The 22,327-nt window shown below is 45.7% G+C and overlaps 1 protein-coding gene across 1 annotated transcript in view; it reads left to right on the top strand.

Annotated features, from left to right (window-relative positions):
- The window catches only part of ADAMTS17 (ADAM metallopeptidase with thrombospondin type 1 motif 17), a 155,545-nt gene that overhangs the window by 106,802 nt on the left and 26,416 nt on the right, over positions 1-22,327 (top strand). The window contains exons 16-19 of the mRNA XM_027904260.1: positions 2,340-2,420; positions 6,778-6,935; positions 10,809-10,968; positions 12,691-12,826. Of these exons, the coding sequence (XP_027760061.1) occupies positions 2,340-2,420; positions 6,778-6,935; positions 10,809-10,968; positions 12,691-12,826 (535 nt within the window). The remainder of the gene's footprint in view (positions 1-2,339; positions 2,421-6,777; positions 6,936-10,808; positions 10,969-12,690; positions 12,827-22,327) is intronic.

The raw sequence follows: 22,327 nt of genomic DNA, 5'->3' as shown, positions 1-22,327 counted from the left end.
CCCAGAACTAATACACTATTAATAGCACACACTTCACTATTTACTATTGTAAAAAGTAACATAAAAATCAGCTTTTCCAGCTTTTGGTGTTTCTCTCATGGCACAGTGATGAAATGAGAGTGTATTTATGGCTCGAGCTCAGCCTCCAGCTCAGCTCCACTGCTCACTCACCTCTGAAGAGTGACACACTCCTGGCTGCTGCTGGGTCAGGGGATGGATCCAAAGTTCACTGAGTTAGTGACTGGCTTCCACTAAATTCACAGCAACTTCGTCTCCGTCCCCTTCATGATTTAGCTCTGGGCATTTTGTGTCTGGCACGTGGCTTAAAAAAAATAAGTAAGTAAATAAATAGTCCCCCCAGCAGATACATTAAATTACCTGAAACTTGGGCATGTTCCAAACTGGCTTGCTAAGAGGGGTGTTCAGATGTGTCTCAGGGGCTGCTGCCCCACGACAGACTGTCCCTGACCACACCTTTGCTGTGTGCTCATGTCTGGGGGTGGTGGTGGGTTGGGTTTTTCTGCAGGTGCATGGGGTGCAGTGAGGATGTTTGGTACCTGAAACACTCAGGTTTGGCTGTAACTTGGTATCTCAGCTGATGGAAAACCAACTCCTGGCAATGTCTAGAATAAAACCCAACATCTGCTTGCTTTGATTTCATAATTTTGGTACTGCCTTTAAAAAATTGACCCTGGAAGTGATGATTTTTCCTGGTGAATCCCAGTGTGTAACAGCAGCTGGGAGAGCCCCTGCTGTGGCTTCTGTGCACAGACAAGGTTTGCAGCTCTGCTGCCCCTCTCTCTGGTTTTCTTGCAAGAGATGACTGGCTGTTCCTGGCACATCCTGAGTAAGGGAGAAGCAAGGAAGGAGGGACAAGTGCAGAGAGAACTGAGCTGAAGGGTGAGATGAAAGTGTCATCCAAATGGGAGTGTGTCTGTCCCCAAGTCATCTTTCCACCCACTGCACCTGATGAAACCCAAGAGCTCAAGCCTTATTCATGAAGTGCATATTCAGGAAATGAATCCACAGTGTGAGACCCAAAATCCCCGTCTGTCTCACCCCGTGTCACAGTGGTAAGAGAATCACTTAGTCCTGAGATGCTTAAGGCTGTCACCATCCTTTGAGACCCCCCTGTATCAGCCCTTCAGCTGCACTTACATCCCTAAAATAGCTCCCCAAACACTGCTGAATGCAGAGGAGTCACTGCTCTGCATGCCAGCACTTCTCTAACCCATTGCTCTGGATTTCCCACAACTCCCATCAAGGCATCAGTGACACAGAACAGTTTCACAGAGCCCTTTAAAGCAAAAAAGGAGATGAGGGAACATACAGGATAAGCTGCTTAACGTCTAAAAGAAAGGGGACAGCAATAACCCCAAAAAGGTGCCAAGTGATACCCTGCAAAGTAAACTGGGTGGCCAATTAGAAGGAATCAAGTCATGGTTGTGATGAGATTAGTGTCATTTAACAGAGGGCTGATTCAAAATCCAATGAAGCCAGTGGAAAAACTCTGCCTGGCTCCCAGACCTTTGAAATGGGCCCCATGTTCTGCTTTGTAGTTTAAAGGCACCACTTCCACCCCATGGGACAAGCCTGTAACTCCACATGTCTCTGTAGTAGGGGAAAATAGGCCGCATTTCCTTGTAGCTCCCAATTATTCTTAGAGTTATTCTGTTAGTCAGAACTGCTGTTAGAAAAATTGTTTGGGGGTGAGCAGTGGTCAGTCCTTGAGAAACCTTCAGCTCTCTTGTTGCATTAAATCTCAGCTGCCGAATTCTGTTCAGCAACCTGAAGCAAAGGAGACCATTACCATTATACCCTCCAGAGTTTTTGTACAAAGCTGAAATGTCCCACTAATTCCCACTGATTAGCTTTAGCTAATGAAGAAGTTTTGTGGAAGTGAGTCCTTCCTGACACCGACCACAGCCTTGACCAGGGTTGGGGTTTGTTTTGAGGAGAAAGCAGAAGCATCTGTTGGAAACTTCATTTCAAAGGTCTGTTCTGTGCATTGTTGCTCCTGACAGTGCCATCTATCCCTGTCAGTCCTGCAGGAAAACCAGGGGGATTCAGAGGGTGCAGATCAAGTCAGGCCCAACACAAGCCTGGAGTGACAAGTAAGCAGCACACGTGGGTTTCTCTCCCTCTTCTCAGGCTGAAAGTCAGGAGTCAGGAGTCAGGACCGTGCATGTCACGGCACTGAAACTTGGCTGCCAGCTCAGGGATCCCATCTGAAATGTTTCTCACTCAGTCCCCAGCCTGGAGTTGAGTTTTCCACAGGGAGATACGGAGTGGCTGCTGCCCCTGCCCTGCTCTCACCCCTCTCTCCTCTGTTGCCACAGGTTACATCGAAGCTGCCGTGATCCCTGCGGGTGCCCGGCGCATCAGAGTGGTTGAGGATAAACCTGCTCACAGCTTTCTGGGTAAAAAAATGAAAGAAAAAAAAGAATGTTTTGGTTCAAACTCAGCTCTGTTTTCTGTTAAAATGACCCTTCTCTAACTGACCTGTAAGAGGATAGGTTTGTCGCTGCCAGGGAAGCATCTGTTGATTTCATTCCTGTTGCAGTCTCTGCTTTTGTGGCTTGGTTTCATGATGTTTGCTTGATGTGATTGTTTGTGACACTTACAGGCCCTGTGCAACCTGAAAGGGCCAGAGAGTACTTTTATATATAGACAGAAGAGTTCCTGAACAGAACTTGGCAGTGGGTTGGTCACAGCTGCCAGGAGCACACAGCACTTTGGGAGGGAGCAGGGAAGGGAACAGCGTGTTTGGAGAAAGAAATGGCAGAGACACAGATAGGAAGGCACCCAGCTCAGGCTGAAGCAGAGGCAGGACAGGGCAGATGATATCCCTCAGTAAACTGACCAAGAGGTTGCCTGTGCCATTTCCTGCAGCAGCAGATGTTCACTTGATGCTGTGTCCAAAACCTGATCCTGCAGTCTGAGATGGGCTGACTCTGCTCCACTTACCTCTGTTTTCTCAGGCCAAACAATTTGTTTAATCCTCTTCTCATTTCTACTTCTGCATTCCTTTTGAGGGGAACAGGCTTCCTCTCCTCCTTTTGCTATTGGAAACAAAGGATTAGACATGGCTGTGAGGCTGAGACTTGCATGTGAGGTTGTTGCAGGGCAGTCTGTCAACGAATTTGTTGTTAAGTTACTAATTTCTTAGATCAAAGGTTAGAAGGGCGTTTGTAAAACACATCCAGTCAGCTACATTGAACATCTGTCTGTCTGGTCTTCTGCCTCTCCTCTCCAATGTTTGGGGAGTTCCTTTTTATTGTGCAGCAGATGAAGGGCTTTATCTCCCATCTGTTTCTAGAGGAGACCAAGTCACAGAAATGCTGATGCCCCACGGCCCCCAGTTCACACAGGGAGCCTGTGGCAGAGCAGGGACTTCAAGGAAAGTTATCCAAGATCCAGAAAAACACCCAGCATGTTGAAGTGTCCTTTGCATACTCAGAGCCACATGGCCATGGAATTGCTTCCAGAGATATCTCAAGTCTGTGGAAGGAACTCTGGGAGGATTACGAAGCTTGTCACTCTCTGAAGGGTCCAAACCGTTGCCATTTGTGCCTCGTGCCCCTCCCCTGGTATTTCCACCGGTGCTGTGGCCAATGCTGGGAGGGGGTTACGCCTACACCTAACGTGTTTGACATAGCAGAGCCTGGTGGAACAATGAGAGCCAGTGTTTCCTTGGGTTTTGCAAATGCTCTGCCTTCTGGAAAGCAGCCTTTTTGTTTGTCTTGGTGGGGTTTGCTCGGGGTATTTGTCTGGGGTTTGGGCTTTGGCAGATAGTGGAGCTCAAAATCCTGCTTGCAATGAGTGCCCTTCACTGGGACAGTTAACCTTGACTGAAGCAGATGTTTCCCCACTGGGTGGTGAAGATTAGGATTGTGTATATCTGAGAGCAGGACTTGGCCCTGTGTGCATCACATAAAGACAGATAAAAATCTGGCAGTTTTAAAGCTTCTGAGTGCTTTAGCCCTTTGGTTCATGGTCAGGAGAACCTCTCTAAGCTTTCCAGGGTTTTCTCTTTCAAGGAACACTGGACACAAAGAGAAGATACTCAGTGTCTTGCTATAAACTAAGGTGAAGAATAGCGGTAATGGACTTCCAGTAGGACAGTAGAGATGACCAAGAAAACAAAATCCCATCACGCTGATAAGTCTCTTAAATACAGGTCTAAGTATGGAGGAATATTCTGTTTCAAAAACACTGACAAAGCTGAGTCCAATCAGGTCCTGTTTCTACTCAGAACCGGGTACAGCACTTTGGAAAGGAGCCCAGCATAATTTGGAATCATCATTCCATGTGCTGGGAGCAGTGCCTGAAGAATTTCCCTCCACCTCCAGGCAACCCACGCTGGCTGCCTTGGTTGGCTGCAGCACTGAAAAACCACCTTGAACAGGAAATGCCTGGGCAGTTTGTGTCCACAGGCTGGGGAGCAAGCTGGAGAGACCCAAGGTGGAAATAAAGATCTGACTGGATGCCAGGTTTAGAAATAGATGGGTCAGTTCCTGTCTTCCAGCCAACAAGAAAAACAGAAGTTGCAGGTTGTTGCTGGGGTTGCTGTTCCTGCTGCTCTTCTACTGCACAGCTTTGAGTTTAGTGCTGTCACCCCTGGGGCAGGGCAGAGCCAGGCAATAGTTGTGTGTGACAAAAGCCACTGGAGGAAAAGAAGCTCTTTGTGTCTTAAACATGGAGGTTTTACAGCTGCAGCATCGATCTCCACTTGGTGCAATGGAGGCAAACAGTGGTGAAAACGCTTTGGTCCTTATGCTCTGCTGAGCCTCCAGTAGAATTCCTGCAATCCTCACTTTGGGAACAGGTTTATTTCCAAATTGCCCATCTCCTCAGTGACTGAGGGAGCGGTGCCTGCAGCACTCAAAACCAAACCTTACCAGAAAAGAGGTTCACGAAGATGAAACGTCTCGCTTTTCATCAGGAAGCTGTCTTCCTTTGATGGGGAGCTGGAACCAAAGCATGGGTTTAGTCATTCAATTTTGAGCATGTGCTGGGATATCTTTGCTAGTCAGCCATGGAAATAGCTTTATCTCATCCCCAGCTTTGATTAGTCACGTCCACAGCTCCTCAAGGCGGCCTGATGGCCGCTTTGATCTGCCTGGAAGCCACTGGGCTTTGGCAGAGGGAAGCAATCCTGCTTCAGAATTTTGTCTGAAGCTTGCAGAAGGTACTTTGTAGATGGAGGAACAAAGCAGGAGGAGAAGTGAGGCTCAGACAGAGTTCTATTCCTGTAGCATGCAAATACCAGGACACCATCATACCCCCAGGCTGTGTGCCAGAGAGAACTTTCCTCAGAATAAAACGTTCTCCCACGTACATCCCACTTCTCCTAGGGAAACCACACCTGCAGTTTCCCTTCACCCTGATTTTGGAGCCTCTAATGGGATCAGGAGAGCTGTCAGGAAGCTTTTGTGTGGCAGGGCACAAAGGTGTATTCCACCTTTTTCCCAGTAGCTCCCCGGGGTGCAGCTCCTCAGAAAGGCACATGCAGATGCAGAGAATTGTGAGCTCCACTTGCTCCAGACTCCCCCAGAGCTCAGACACTGCAGATGATATTCATGCCCTCAGCACACCTAGGAGGGTTTGCTGGCTGCGGAGGCTTGAGCCAAAGAGGAGACAGTGGCAGATTCCCAGTTGGCTTCCAAAGGCTTTAAACAGCTCCTCTCACCTCCTCGCATCACACTCAGTTAAGTGAAGGCCGAGGCTTCTCTTTGCTGGAAGAGAATAAAACAGGCATGAAATCCTGGAGGTTAAGAAAACACCTTGTTAGAGGCTTAGCCAGAGGACACAGTGAACCTTGAGCTGGGGAAGCCCAGTAACACGGGGGATATTCTGTCTGTCTGCTGTCAGGGCACATTTGATCACGCTCATGGAGCTCCACAAAGGGGTCTGGCACTTCCTGCTGGAACAGGAGCTGCTGATTTTCTCTTCCCTCAGTGCCTCACAGCGACCTCTGGATAGCTGTGCTTCCGTTCTGAGGGAGAAAACACATCAATCCCTCAGGCAGCTTGCACTGATGAGCCAGCAGGAATGGGGTGTCCTTGTGGCTGGAGTTGTCTTTGAGGATTTGAAGGATATCAGTGATCCTGATGCAATGGTTGTGCTGGAAGAAAGGACATACTGCTAAAGATACTCCAAGTATCTTGTCTTCTCAATAGTCATTTTCCTTCAGCAGTAGAGCTTTCCATGTTGGCCTTACTGATGGCAGGATGGACGTGATCCTACACCACCTGACCTTGTGCATGTGTTTCCAGCTCATGGACTCTGAAAAGAGGGTGGCCAGGTTTACCTTCTGTCCACTGACCAGCCTCTGCTTTGTAACCTGGCTTTTCTTTCCATCTGTGACAGCTAAATGTTCACATATTCACTGTTTGCATTATGGAGCACACACAAACTCAGGATCACTTTAGTTTAGGAAAATACAGTCTCAAAAGCTGGAAACTAAAAAGAGAAAAAAAATCCGCTTGGAAACTGAATTGCAGAGTTGTTGCATTTGGAAGGAGAGTTTAGAGATAAATGATCTATGAATTCGATGTTAATGCTTGAAATACCTTCATCAACTGGAATACAGAATATATCCAAGTTAGAAACATTGAGTCAAGTAAAAGTGTATTTTGTTTTCATTTTGAACTCACATCTGTTACGAGGTTACTGCATCTTGTGCTCCAGGTAGCCTGAGACAAAGACTCGGTAGTCTGTGCTGCAGTTACAAATTTTCTTGCCTCTCATTCCCTGGTGTTTGGTTCATTGCAGCTCTAAAAGATTCCAGTAAGAGATCCATTAACAGCGACTGGAAAATTGAGCTTCCCGGTGAGTTTCAGATCGCAGGCACTACTGTCCGGTACGTGCGGAGGGGTCTGTGGGAGAAAATCTCTGCCAAAGGACCAACTAAAATACCACTGCACTTGATGGTAACTTGATATCCTTTGTTTGTGTTTCTTAAATGATGCAACATGAAGGGTTTATGTCCTTGTTGAAAGTTAGATTTTGATTGTTTGCTCCCTCTCCACACTGTTTTCAGGGTATGCTCTAGTGCCCCTCTTTAATTTTTTTTGGAAAGGCTGGACAATCCCAGCTCCCTGCTTCAAAATGGGTGATGCTCTATCCTGGTAGAACATGCAGTGCCCCAGTACACTCGTGTCCAGTGCAGATACCCCTGGGATACCCATTCCAGAGGATGTGGGTTCCCAGAGACCTTTTTTATGTCATGGACATACCTGATCACACACAGAAAAGGGTGTTTGCTGAAATATCTTCTCATCTTATGCCAGAATATAATTCTGTGTTTTAATACACAGAAGAGATGCACATTTGGCATGTACAGATGATACACATGAATTTGAATCCAAGTAGTGACTTAATTACGCACAGAAACGTTCCTTGTTTTCTTTATATTGATTTTTCAGTTGTATGTCATTTAAGGTGTTTTTTTAAAAATTTTCCCTAATGTTCAACATAGTCCTTCTGTTAACACTGTCATTTTATAAACACCCTCATGGCTGCTGTGTGAGAACAGGAGTGAGAACTCCACAGGGGTGAGAAGAGCAGGATTGTAGTCCCTGATCTGTCACTGGTGGGTGATGGGGTGACCCATGGGCCAGGCCCTTAATGCTGCTGTAACCTTAATGTTGTCATCTGTAAGACAGCCATGATGATGATGATGATACCTGTCTCTTATTTGTGTTCCTAGTTAAAAGTCTGCAGAAAGATTTACAGTTTCTATAGCAAGGTTTGCTTAGAAACACAGAGTATTTTAATGTATTCATTGCTCCCTGTTACTTTTTTATCCACTTGCATTTTTCTCTGTGCTGTTTCTTTTCCTTGTGACTTCTTGCCACGTTTGTTCACTGAAGGCCATCTGTAAGCACTGCTAAAAATCACCATTTTCTCCCTTTCCTCACCTGATTTTTTTTGGCTTTCTGATGTTCATTGTGCAGCGTTTCCTAACCCAGTTTGAAAAGCTCCAAAGATGCTCAAAGTTTTCCCCCCTACACAAAAAATAACAGTTATACACCACTTTGTCAGTACTTTCTGTGTGTCCAAATATATCTTACACATAGGAGTATGAGGTGTTTTGCCTTTGCTTTCTCAGAGGGTTGAGTTTACCAGGTTCACAGACCAGAGTAAAGCTGGATTCAAAGAGCTGGGATGGTCAGTGGGGCAGGTTTGGGCACACCAGCACTTTCCAGGCTCAGCCATGTAATTCAAAGTCTTCCCACAGAAAGAGGTGTGTACAGGCACCTTCTTCATCCCCAGAAACATCAGCTTCTGCTTGACTTTGGCCTTAACACAAGTCTTCCCTCCTGAAAGCAGCAAAGTATCTTGTACTGCCAAGGTCTTCCTAAGCCCCTGTGAGAAAAAGGAGTTGCTCAGGTACCGTCGGTGAACGTGCTCTGCAGGGTTCCTTTGGCAGCTCTTGGAACCTCCTGGGGCATGACTCGGTTGAGGTCTAGCACAGTAAAATCTGGTTATCAGCATTTTGTGAACTTCAGCACCAGTGGAGGGTTGGTTTTAAAGAAATACTCAATTCTCCTTCGTTAAGGAGTAAGTAGCCAACATAGGAAACCAGCGATTATGAGGTTCTCCAGGAGAACCTTTCCAGGTACAGACTGGCACTTTAGGCAAACATAAGCAGAGGAAATGTTCCTTCTTCACCTTCCCTCACAGAAATGATTAAAAACGGGGGAAAAGTAAAAATTACCAGACCATTGAAAAAACACGTGGCTTGAAATCCCTGCCAGTGGTAAACAAAGCACACAGGAAGCCTTTGCTTGGAATCAGATACTAATCTTTTCCTTGATACAGGGTAGTGGGTTTCATTCTTTCAGCACAAGAAAGGCAGGATGGTTACCAGCTCCCCCTAAATAGAAAACTGTTGTTCAAACAGTGGTGGAATACACTGGACTGACAGGGAGCCAGAAGCTTCAGTCAGTGCCTTGTGACCTGCATTTGAAACCAATTACACACACGTACACCCTCTCCCCCCCCCCAATTATACATGGCTACAAAATTGCATGAAATTGGTTTCATATGGGCCTTTAGATTCACTGGTCTTGCACCCATATTGAGATAATAAGGATTTTCTTTTTAGGAGCTGGTTTTTAATACTGGAGGCATTTCTCCAAGTGCATTGCTGGAAGTGGGTTTCTTGGAGAAATCAGTGCTTGTGTAACTAGGCCTGTGCTAGTCCTGCTCTCACAACAAACACTCCCAGAGCAGGAGGGATCTTGAGACAAGGCTGATGGATCAGTTCTGTTGAACAAGCTGTTTGTATCTCGTGCACTTCAGGAAAGCCAGAGGAGCTCTCTGCCTCGACCTGGTATTTGAACTGTGTTTAAAAAAACCAACATTCCTCTTTGAAATTGTGATGATGAGCCCTAGCATTCAGTCCTGGTAGTGAGGCTCCCTCTGTAGCTGAAGCAAAAGCCTATCTTTGTTCCCCACATCCTCTGGAAGAGGCTTTGCTGCCCAGGGTGCAGAGCAGCTCATGGGTGCTGAGTTTGTGGAGCCCCCCCAGTGTTCATGCACAGGCTGCCAGGACCCCTTCTTTGAGCACAGAGTGATTTGTTTGGTTAAATGAGCTCCTGACAGCTTTAGGGAGATTATTGGTTAAGCAGGAATGATTTGTGCAAATCTGGAGGGGGAAACAATTATTGTTGGGACAAAATAGCATTTGCAAATTTGTCTTTTTTAATTGGGCAGCTGCTTGCTTCACTTGTGAGAGCCCTGCTTAAAATATCTTGTTGGGTAAGGCACTGCTTTTATTTCAGTGGGTGTCAAAAGCCAGCACAGTTCACCTGTCTGATGCTGCTGAGATTATGGGATAATAAATATAAGTAAGTCTAAAGCCACAGCATCAGCATTACAGGAGTACTTCTATGGCATTTGTTAATAGTGTGGTAACTCAGATTCCGTGGACCTCACACTCCACTAGATATTTTCTAGTCACTTCTGACTCAAGCCAGTGAAAGTGAGATCCAGATGAAGCCCAACATGTAAATCAAAACAGGACCAGAACCCTCATCTGCCTGTGGTGAAAAAAATAAGCATTTTTTCTCTCTTCCTCTGTTAATAGTTGGTGAATTTTAGAGTAATAACACTGGAGACATCCCATGTGACTCCATGGGAAACAGCCTGCTGCTGGGAGCAGCTTTCCCCTTCCTCTGGCAAGATGCAGGGCTATGTAAATACCTGCTGCCAGCAGCTGTAGGATATGGCTCTTCCTTGTCATCCTCAGGCTTCTGAGGCAATAAAATGCTGCTGCCACAGCCTGTCAGCAGGAATAGTCACACTCACTGTGAGTGCCACATTTCCCAGGAGATCTGTGACTTTTTTTGCATTAGCTGGTTTTGCTCTGGGAAGGATCACCTTGGCCTTTCAGGTGTGTTAACTCTAGGTGCTCCTTAAAATCGTTGCTGTATGAAAACTGTTGATTGAATGCTTTCTGTTGTCTCACTGCTTCTCTCTGGGTAGTCAGTGGCCTGCTGATTGCACAGAAGGCCTAAAGTTATGCCCTGAATTCCAGGTTTAGACATCCCCGCGACTGTTTCAAATATTCCCAAATCATAAGCAGTCGTTTCTCCCGCAGTGCCCCGTTTTACCAATACCACTGGAATTTCAGGTTTCTGGGTAAAGATTCGGTTGCCTTTCACAAGGTATATTTTATATTTTATGTTTTTAGAAACCTTGGCCTGAGCCAGCATTTCCAGCATTACTGTCTCCACAGTCTGTTGGCTTTCCCAGCGCAGTGTGTTGTAACTGCCTTTCTTTTCCTGCCGAACCAGGTGCTGTTGTTTCATGACCAGAATTATGGGATTCATTATGAATACACCATTCCTGTAAACTATACTGCTGAAAACAGGAGCGAGCCAGAAAAGCAACAGGACTCCTTGTACATCTGGACACACAGTGGATGGGAAGGGTGCAGTGTGCAGTGTGGAGGAGGTAGGGATCTCGGGAAGCTCGGTGGGACTCGCCGTGCGGGGTTTGCAGACACCAGGCATCAAAGGGGGGGGGGATGGAAACCGGCCATGGGAATGGATGTTGTCATAATGAACTCAAATGAGAGCTCGTTCTCACCGGCTCTCCCAGCTCTCATCCCATCCCCACGGTTAATTCTCACCCGGGATTTTGGCAGGGACTTGCTGTGTCGGCTCCTCACCGTAGGCTGGAGCTGCACCTGGATTTGTGCTGCTCGGATGGCTCCAGGCGCTGCCGCAGCCCCACATCTCAAACCCCGGCACATTCCTGGAGCAGAGTCTGCCCAGGTGTTGGGGCACATCCAGCAGGAGACACCTCCCCTTCCCCAGGGCTGCTGTGACAGCCCCAGGGTGGACGTGCTGGGGGTCCAGGAGCACACACAGAGCTCATTTCCCACAGGATCTGCCGAAACCCGGAGGGGAGTTGGTGCTGTGAAACCAGAGACTGGTTTGTCAGCCACTGTCCACCGAATTTTCAGTGCTGGAAGGAGTAGGTTGTTCCCTGAGGAGGACAGATCATTTCCATGCATTCTGGCCAGTCTTTCTTCACCAGCAGACCCAGTTAGTTGTGATATAATGTGACAGAAGGAAAGAGGGCTCATCTTCACATTTGCAGGCTCACTGCCCTCAGTGCACTGAGACCAGGGATTTATTTTTTTCTGCAAATAGAACTCGTTTTAAAATAGACACTTACTTTTACTCATGCATTAAAATAATAACTCCTGAGCCATTAAATTCTCACATGAATAAGTAGGAAATTTGTTTGTGGCTCTTTTATTTTTTTGTTGCAAGCCTGCTACGTATTTGAATCAAATCAGTGTCTGCCAAGGTGGCTCCTACCAGTAGTAACTCGACAACTGATCTTTTATTTTGGCTGCCAGATGCTGTTACTCCTTATCCAAGCTGGGAAGGGCTTTTTCTCTTTTTTCCTTCCATACAGACTTTTACAAATTTTTTTGTTTACAGAATTTGAGTTATTTTTTATTGTCTGCTGCAGGTCATGAATAAACTCCCTTTGATGCAGACTCAGGATTAGAAAGAGGTTCTGAGGAACCAAAATAATTAGCAGTGAGGCCAAGTCCCACAGTGCAGGGATGGCATTTTCCTTGTCACATGTGGCCATAGCCATGCTGCCCTGTGGCCCAGATGAGATTTTTATGTTTTTTTTTTTTTCCTTTGGAGGTTCAATTTCAGCTGTTTGTGAAGCAAAACCGAGCCCAGTTAACCTCTCTTGAACTTCCAGCACTCCTTTTCAACCCCACTGTTCCTGCCTGGAAGCAGCAAGAGGCAGCTGTCCTGTGGTTATCAATCACAGGGGTGGGTGACTGTGTGGCTCCAGCACATCTGTCTGAGGTGATTACAGGGCACAGCTACCTGTGGGGGAGGAACCAGCAATGAAAGCAAATTGTTTTCAAGATCTTTTCCACCTTAAACACTGGAAAGAGAAAGCCCAACCTGCTGTTCCTGTGAAGGAGCCAATTGCAGGATTAGTGGCGAAAGATTTGTAGCTTCTCTGAAAAAAAAATTTAAAATCAGAGTGCAAAGGTAAAGCAGAAGTGGAGAATAAAATTGCTTGCAGGGGTGGTAGAGCACACCTTGCAGAGGGAGCAGGGAGCTCCAGGCTGCTGGGATTCGGTTAAGGAGTTGGCCTGGTTTTGTTCAGAGTTCTTTTTTGCCTGATTTGCAGGTGAAAGGAAAACCATTGTGTCCTGTACCCGAATTATTAACAAGACCATGACAGTGGTGAATGACAGTGACTGCCAGCGAGTGACGCGCCCCGAGCCCCAGGTCAGGAAATGTAACACACACCCCTGCCAGTCACGGTAAGGAGCTCAAAACCACGGAAAACCAATACCCCTTCCCTTCAGAAATCACCCATTTCCAAAGCCTCCATCTGCTGAACACGGTGAAAATGTCTGGAAGGACTGGGACACATTGTGAGCCACAGTAAGCAGCTGTAATATTCATTTCCTTTTGTTGAGCAGGTCAGATTTTCATTACCTCAGACAAAGCGCATTTAATCTGTGGCCAGCAGGGCCAGATTCCCTGCAAGCTGCCTCCATGCATTGTTTGGGGATGGTTTTCTTTTCCCCTTGGCTGCCTCCTGGGAGACAGAGCAACTTGCAGTGTAAAGTTAGACAAGAGTCCAGTGACTAAATATCTGATTTTTTCCTGAATCAGCACAGAATAGGGTCTAATTACCTGTCAAACAATGCTACAAAAAAAAAAAAAAAAAGGGCTGAAGAAATTATGATGAAACACATTTTAGGTGCTTTCCTCAGTAAGGGTGCTTTTCCCCTCAGTAGGAGTAATTAGAGATCTAAGTTTTAAAAGTAATAAAAAGCTCTCTTTCTGATTTGGTAAGCACTTCTAGCTGAATTAATTTAGATCTGCGTTGTTTAAAAAAAAAAAAAAAAAGACATTTCTGGCCCAAATGACAAAACACAGAAAGGTAAATTAATTTGTTCAGTTTGTTTGCTAGCAAAAAAGTTCACTCTTGCTCTTCAGTAACCTTTGGCATTGTAGGCTACTACAGACTCTCCAATTTGCATAGTAGTTATAACATAAAATCTGTTCAGGATAACGCTGAACAATACCTAAAAAATCATATTAAAACCAACCTGCTGGCTGTTGCATCTTTTATAATCAGACAAGCCAGGGAAATGCACCTACAAAGCTAATCCTCCTTGCAGAAACAAGAGGGGAAATGACAAACAGGTCATTAGACCTGCACTCTGATTAAAGTGCCCTGGAGCAGGGAAATCCCAGTGTCAGGCCATCCATCAGGAAGGCCAGGCTGGCTCAGGTTTCAGTTTCTGATTGTTGTTGCTGCTGTACAGTGTTGTGGCCACACAGCTTTCAGTACTGGAAGGTTTAATGAGATACCCCCTGAGCTTCCAGGGGTGTGTAAGGAGAGCCAAACTCCCAGGGGCTTCGAGGAGAAAACAACTGTCATTTCCATGAGGAAGTTTCCTAAATCCAGTGGTGCTGGGATTGCTGTCGAGTCACTCTCAGACAGAAACAAGAAGCACCTGCTTTTTTTTTTGTACTCTGGCATGAAATGCTCCTTCTAGACCCTTCATGGAGTCACTGGGAGGAGGCTGGAGGAGGCCAGGCAGGTACCTGGAGGGGATCCACGTGGCAGAGATGAAGAAAAGCAACTTGAAAAGGTCTGGAAGACGTGGGCAGCTCCTGCCTGTACTAGGAGAGAGTAAAGGGAGGTCCTGGCCATCAGGTCTGTTAGAGCCCTGAGACCCTCAGGGCTGTTTCTCAGGGAGATTCCATGACCATGAGGCCCTGGATAAGTCTCCTCTTTGTTACCCACCATGGCATTGCTGCCTGTCCAGGTCGGGGTACATCACACAAAGCCTCCTGAGAAAAAGATGACTCCATTCCTATAACCAGACTGTTCCTTTGGGGTTCAGGTCCAGCCCTTAATCTTATTCCAAGGTATCTCTTCTTCTGTGTGGGGTTACCAGGCAGTTCACAGTCACATCTAGCAGAGTTCTCCCCAGGAACAATCAGCTCTGGCACAGCGTCCCTCTTGTTGGTCCTGGTGACAGCAGACACCAAACGTTCTCAGTACCCGGAAAGGCCACAGAATCCTTGCTGATGATCTGATAGACCACACTCCCTCCCTCCCTCCGTGTAGGCTACGCTTTCACACTTAACATGCTTTTAACTGGAAACATTTTCAGAAGCACATTCTCTGTGCCTCTGTAGAATTTAAATTTCCACTTGCGTTTGCCCACCCAGACATTAGAAATGCATGCTTAGCATATTCTCTGACCAAGAACATCTTAAAGAAACCCTTCTCTTTCACCATGTCAATGCTTTTTTTATGAGCCCTGAATTTGTTTTAGGGTTTCAAGTAAAATTATTGTAGCATCTTGTTACAATAAGGTCCTTTCCCGTTTCCACTCAGACCTAAGCCCTTCACCTGAGTTCAGGAGGAGGAACAATGCTCTCCTTTCTCTGGTAAACCTGTTCTGTTTGGGGCATTTTGAACTACATTTACACTTTCTACTCAAAATTCAAGAGAATCACCTTACAGAGTGTTTATCTCTAAGAGAGGGGTCTCATGGCCAGCACAGTGATCAGGTCAGGGGACACTCAGTCTCTGTTTCATTTTTGGATGTGCTGTGTGACTTTAATTCACCGTCCCACACTGTCCCTTTGTTTCCTCTCTCAATCCATGTATAATAATCCAGATTACAAACTCTTTGGGATGGGCTGAGGTCGTGTTGTTTAAATGGAGGAAGAGGCTGTTGCTGTTGAGATTGTAATAAAAAAAGATACATTAGAAATAATACAAGTTCCATTATATAAAGTGATCAGGAGAAAAAAGGGAATGTTAATAATAACAGTGCCTTTCTTCCAGCACTATCCCAAAGTGCTTTGTAAATTATATATCCCTTTGAACTTCAGCCACCTCTTGGGAGAGCCAAATAATGTGGGGCAGGGGACAGTAGTTTCATGAGGCCAAGGAGAAGATCAGAACTCTCCAACTGCAACCCAGCATCTGAGAAAAACAAAGCAGGATTTAAAAATGGGTTGGATGCACTGACATGTTTTAAAATTAAACGTCACAGAAGAGAATTTTCTTAAGGGGTTTTGTTGAAACTGGCAAAAAGAAAAGAATCTTTCATTCTTTATTATTGTTACTCTTTCACCTTTTTTTTAAAAAAAAAAAGCCTCTTTTTCTTCCTATTTTATTTTTTAACGTTCCTTGACCCTCTTTTTCCATTAAATTCTTTACAGCTTCCTTTCCTGTCCCAACTGCACCCTATTAGCACCTCTTTATTCTAATCCTCTGCCTAGCTCTGTAGGTATTTCTTACAAAACCCTGCTGTAACCAGATGGGCTCTGGATTCCTGCTGGGTGGTGAGCAGGGGCTGTTCCAGCGCACCAACCCAAACACGCCGGGCTGGCCCCGGGCTGGGGAATCGCAGATCCCATCAGCTGTTATTACTGAAAACAGGTCGGCCAGTGGCCACACAACTGCAGCAGGCGGGGCTGGGGCTGTGAGTGTCAAACTGCTCCCCTCCAGCGCAGGAAAAGAGCCAAAACCACGGGAAGTTTCCCCACTGTTGGACTTGTGATGGAGCGGTCTGGTCGTTCTTCTGCTCTTCGTGGATTTTCGTGGAGGTTGAGTCCTTTCAGGGAACTGCTGAATGGGTGCTGTTGCTGCACCAGAAATCCCTGCCTGCATCTGCAGGAAACCACAGGAGACCTGAGCTCACAGTTTCACTGTTTTGGACTTGAAAATACCTCCTGAGCCCAAGGGTTAGTTCTCTGCTCCCCCCAGCAGCGTTACAGACTCCCTTCCATAACCTGGTGTTGCTCCACAGTCTCCTTCCCTCACTGGGAGGTTCTGCTGTGACCTCGCTGTTCGTGTGGGTCAGGATCTTTTGTTTCCAGCCTTAATTACTCATTGTCATTTTCCAGCCTTTTTTTCTGTGTATCAGCTCTTCTCCTTTGCTTATACAGTGTTTTCCCTCCCTTGCTCTTTGCCTTGGGCTCAGTGCCAGAGGAGACAGCAAACCATTGTATCTCCTCCTTCCATCATTTTTCTGGGCTAAATCCATTCCTTTTCTTTAACTTCTTACTGCTTTTTTCATGGCTGCATCATATTTGTGGCTTACAGTCATTGGAGATGTTTTCCTCATTTTTTTCGGCTTACAAACCCTACTTTAACACAGAGATGCCTGTTATTAGTCCCTGAGCTCACAGCCTTGCTCTCTGTGCTATTCATTTCCATCCTATCTTTGTCATTGCTGTACTCAAGGTTATTCAGTCCTTCCTCTATGACATCCTAATCCTCTGAGGTACTGACAGTGCTTCTACACTTTGTATTGTCAGCATTTTCCCTAAGTTTTCAGCATTTTTCTTCTCCCTGTGCCAAGGTCATTAATGAACAGGCTGAGTTAGATCAAAAGCAGGACAGATCTTTCAGGAAGTCCACTAGTGACTAATCTAAATTCCTTTCACACCTGATACTCCTTTACAGTACTACAGGTTGCACAATTATATCCATCTTTCCCAGGGTATCACCAGTAAAACATTTCCCATGCAGCAAAAGAACTCCTTCATCAAACAGATTAAATCTACCACATTTCCTTTGTCTGGAAAACCAGCTATTTTAGTCAAAGAAATGCAGCCAGTGAGTTTTGCCCGAAGGAAGCCTGTCCTGCATCCTTTTACCACTGTGTGCTTGATTATTGTTGCCCTCCAGATCCTCTCTGAAAGCTGGCACGCTGCTGAGGTCAGGGCTGTGGTTACATGGATCACTCCCTTCTTCCTTTCTTCTATTCCACTTTCACTTTTCCATCCGTGGGCTGGAATCCAACTCCATCCTCTCCAAGGGCTCAAACACCACAACGGTGCCTGGGGGGGAGAAAATTAAACCAGATGTAAGAGCCAGTCAAGGCCCCTCAGGCTGGCTCAGCACTTCACCAGCCCTTCCAAAAGGCTGGGGGCTGCCAAAACAACGGTGCCTTGGTGTGGGCTGGGTGATTGTGCCCATTGCTTGGGTTCCTGCTCTGATTTCAGCTCATGCAGTGTGTCCTTATGACCCTGCTGACTGGGAATCCTCCTCTCCCTTCACACCCCACCATCTACCTGTGACAGTGCTGTTTAACAGCCCAGGGATACAGAAATCAGCACACAGAATGCAGAACTCACCACACAGAATACAGAACTCACCACACAGAATACAGAAATCAGTCTGGCTCCCCCGTCCTGGTCTGCTTGCACCACATTTGTGTGTGTTCTCGTTGAATGTAGAAGGGGAGAAGAACAGTTCTGAATTTAGTTTGTGTGGTGAAAGACTTGCAAATAGTAGAATTTGGGGGGAACAAGTGTGATGGAGGGCTTTTTTGGGTGAATCAGCAAATTGCTCACAGGGCTGTGTGGAAATAACACTAAACTTAAGGGACATTTTGGGTGTCTGTGAACTGAAGGGACTGAGCTGGACATTTAGTAGTTCCAAATAAGTCTGTTCTTCCATTAATGCTCAGGCTCTTTTGGGAGATGTACAAGTGTTTATCATCCACAGTGGCCACGAGATCAAAACCCTGTCTGTGCCCTGTGCTGAGAAACATCTTTGGTGTGTGTTGGAGTTGGTTTCATGAAAAAAAAAAAGAAAAAAAGAAAAAAAAAGAGGAAGGAACAGCCATGGGGAGAGTTTCAAATCATTTTAGCCTGGAAATCTGGCATAAATAGCAATGTTAGCACCCTCTGATCCAAGGAGGCACCACGTAGGAGCTCGTTCTGAAGTAGTTCCCGAACTCAACAACCTTGTGGTTGTCCATTGCCCTGTTTTAAAATGTTAAATGATCTATGCTGAGAACCCCACACTGAGCCCTCCAAAACTCAGAGTGATCTGCTCATTTTGGGAGGGCAGGAGGGAGAAAACAACGGCTCCCATTTAAAAGAAGGACTTCCCAAGGTGCATGGAAATTCTAAAACATTGTCCCCCTGGCTGGTCTTATTGGTGGGAAATTAAAAAACAAACCTGTCAAAATGATAACCACTAAAGAGAAAAAGAAACCTGTGTGAGTGAAAGTTGGCAAGTCTGTTAGCAGAATGACTACTGTACTGGAAAATTACTGAGCACTGTTTATAAAGGCAATCAGACAGGAATGTTAGTCTTGGAGTCCTACTTTCGACATCAGCAGCTGTATTATTCTACTAGATTCCTTGTACTCCCCCCCTCCCAAAAAAAAAAAAAAAAAAAAAAAAAAAAAAAAAAAAAAAGCCTTCTAGTGACTGGGTGTGGCACCAACCTGTTCCCAAAATACAAGATTCACCTGATCCTTTTGACCCCAGTGGAGCAGAGAGGTGGTGGAGAGTTTGAGAAGTGTGTGGGGACCGGTCGATACAACAGCAGAGCGTGTGTGTTTTGTGGAAATCATTTGAGTCCTTTTGCAAGCGGAGTTTTTCTTGCTTCTACATATTTGAGCGTGAGCTGAGTTTGATAGATGTCAGCAAAGTGTATCTGACTGTCAGTTCCACGTGACTGATTCTCAGGAACCTTTTCCAGTTTCTCCTTGCTAAAATTACCCCGTGTGAAATGCTGGCCCTGCTGCAGGTCGGTCTGAGCTCTGCCTGACATCAGTAGAGCCACAGTTTCACACAGGTGCCTCAGAAAAGTAACTTTTCAATGACTTTGGCATGATTTTGGCATCACAAATAGGTGCTGAAGACAACCAGTGCTAACTGGAGGTGGGGTTGTCCTCACCTGTACATTAGATCAACAATGTGTATTAAACTAAAAGTTATTCAATAAAATCTATTAGAAATAAACCCCTCAGATTACAGGGCTTTAGATTAGGTTCTGTCACAAGGACTTTTTTCAGATGAGCTGATTTCATCTGATACTTTACTCTGTGGTAGAACTGGCTCTTAACTACAATTAGTTCTAAAAAAAATGGGTTTAAGAACAGGACAAAAAAGTGTTACTGCAAACATGTCTTTGGTCACATCTGAGCTATTATTGTGAAAGGAGGAAATAAATGTCACTGTAGCACTGGGAAGGGAACAAAAGTAACACAATCCCTGTAGATAGTGAGGGGATGTGTGAATATGTCCTGGATGTTTAGTTGGTGGAAGAGAACCCATTTGCAGGCACTGTTCTCCAGAAGGGCTCAAGGCAGAAATGTGGGCTGCAATCCTTACCCTAGAATTTGAAATAGCTTTGTGTTACAAGAGGCTACAGATCTCTGAAAAGTGACATCATGTCTCTTTGTTGAACTCCTTTACCCCCAGCCTTGATCCGTTTTTTTCCCAAATCTTCAGCTACAAGCCCTCGTTTGCAGACATTCACCTCCCCTGGGTTTTTGTACATAGTGCTGTAGACAACTCTTTTTTTTCCTAGAAAATGTGGGAGTCTCAGGCAAGTGGGTAGTGTAGATAATTCAAGGTTAATGACTAATCCTGACCATGGAAAGATCAAATGATGAACTGAATCTCCAAAAGATATTTCAAGTTTGCTCCAGGGGCCTGCCAGATGAGCGTTGCCAAAGCAGATTAGAAGAAGAACTCCCAATTCCTCAGAAGAGATACTGGGAGGTCAGAGGTTGAGGCAGACTCAGAAGACAGAGATTTTGAGCAGCCCTCTCAGATTGCATGTCCTGCCCATCCCAGCTTTTTGAGGCTTTTGAAAATCACACCCTTCTGGGCATTTTTTTAGCTGGAAAGACAGACCACTGTCTGGGTTAAAATCTGTGCTTTAGAGCTCATCACTCTCGTCCTGGATCTGCCCACCAGCAGGGCTCATTCAGCTCTTGAGTCTTCTGTAGAGGTAAGATTACAAACAATAATACCACAGAGAAAGCCATCCCTGTGGCTGTGAGAAAGATGAGTGTGTTTGTCACCTAAATCAGGGCTTGTTGGCAAAATGAGAGGCTCTCCAGGGACTCCAGCTGGAGCTCTCCCCTGGTCCCACAGAGGGCAGGTTATAACCCGGCAGGGAAAGACCAAACTGAAACAAGCTCTGGTATGAAGCAATCCCTAAGATCAGTTTACAGGCTTAAAGTGTAAGTGGAAGCCAAGAGCTCTATATGATACACACAGGGCTTAGTGTGCAGCAGTTAATTGGCTTAGTTAATAATACAGAGCCAGCTCGGGGTTTGGAGTTAGAACACTGGAGTCATTTTTTACATTGTCATAAGAAGAATACTTACCCTTTTCTTTTTTTTTTTAAAAAAAAAGCCCCCCTATAAGAAAGTCTCATTGTTAAACACATCAGGTGTGTTCTCAGACAGTGTAGAGAGGAAAATCTGCCTGTGGTGTAATTTAATAGTAACCATCACGTGATACTATTTGTACATCCCGTTTTCCTTCCCCCTGTGTGTATTACTTGCAGACAGTAATTCTGCTGATATCTTGCTGCACATTCCTTACTAAACATGAAACTGGCAGGAATTTTCATCTTCAGTCACTTTATCCATTAATCCCTTGTTTTTCCACTGTGGCTGTGAACGATGCTGTTGGGACATAATTGCAATGATTCTCTGTGTTACAGCCACCAAAACAATATTTTCAGCTGCCTGTGAAGGAGACTTTGGGGGAGCTGTGGGGTGGATCAGGGCGCTGCCAGGGCTGCAGGTGGGACTCACCTTTACTTGTTTGCCAGATGGTTTTTACAAGCCATTGAGCCAGGCAGAGATTTCACTGAGAGGATGGAGTTGTGTGGTCAAAGTGATCCTCCCCTTGGTGCCTTTGAAAATAACCTGCTTTACTGATATTATTGCTGTGCAGACGTTTAATGTCGCTTATCTCCTGGATATGAAACTAAACCCACCACTTTAAAAAGAGCCTTTGATTTCGAAATGTTTTGATTCCGTGTTAGCAGCAGTCGTCACAGGCAGGACAGGGTGGGCTCTGAGGTTTCAGAGATCCCTTCCAGCTTTGCTCTTCCTTATTTGTGAGCTCTGGGCTGGGATCAGGGATGGATGTAGTGGATTGGCAGCTAAAGTTGGAGATTGTGTTTTTACCACAAACACATCTTTGTACTGATACCCTGGGTTTCAGCTCATGCTGTGCAATCATTATTCTCATGATGATGATAATATTTAGGTTTTCTGTGCCAGTTTTCTCGTTACTCTCTGTTGTATTTGTACTAGAGTGGCACTAACTGGACACCACCAAACACGGTAGAAACGAGGTGATTTCTCCCCTCCACAAGAGCAACAAAAACAAAATTTAAAAAGGAATTCTCCTTCCTGAAAGGAAAGCCATAACCTTGCTTCTTAAGGCACCTCGGGAATAGTTGGCATGCTGTGTGCTGCCCATCCGAAATGCAAGCTCACTCACAGCCTCTGCCAAGAACGGATTTTTATCTTTCTCTGCTTCCAGTCCCCTTTTCTTTTGCCAGTGGCTGTAGATAACAGTGAGGGCACAGTGCTGAGGTGAGTATTGGTGAGTGGAGCCTGGACAGAAGCTGCTCCTGGCCCTGTGACTCACTGTGCTCATAAGGCACAGTCACTCCATCCCCTGCCCGCCTTTGTTCAGAGGTTCCCTCACCCACGTGGACCTGTGACAGGGCAGAGCCCAGCTGATACCAAGGGGGCCTGGCTGTTACTTCTCATGAACACTGATTTCTGCACTTCAGGGCTGTTTTTGTCAGACTTTCAGCCCAAGTATTCGATTTCCCAGCTGACATTTTCCCATTCTGTGACTGAAATGCCAAGTGTTGAGCAACAGAGATGCACCAAAACTGCAGTCTGGAGAAACAGGTTTGGTGTCTTGCCAGCTGTTTTAGCCCACAGGAATTCACAGATGTGTCAGTCAACTGCTTTAAAGCACAGAAACACTTTTCT

The sequence above is a fragment of the Empidonax traillii genome, unplaced genomic scaffold, assembly GCF_003031625.1.
Source record: "Empidonax traillii isolate 1590-97213 ecotype Southwest subspecies unplaced genomic scaffold, ASM303162v1 scaffold1030:size276291, whole genome shotgun sequence".
NCBI classification, from domain to species: Eukaryota; Metazoa; Chordata; class Aves; order Passeriformes; family Tyrannidae; genus Empidonax; species Empidonax traillii.
The sequence above is the reverse complement of the archived record's forward strand: the minus strand, read 5'-3'. Positions and strand labels throughout refer to the sequence as shown.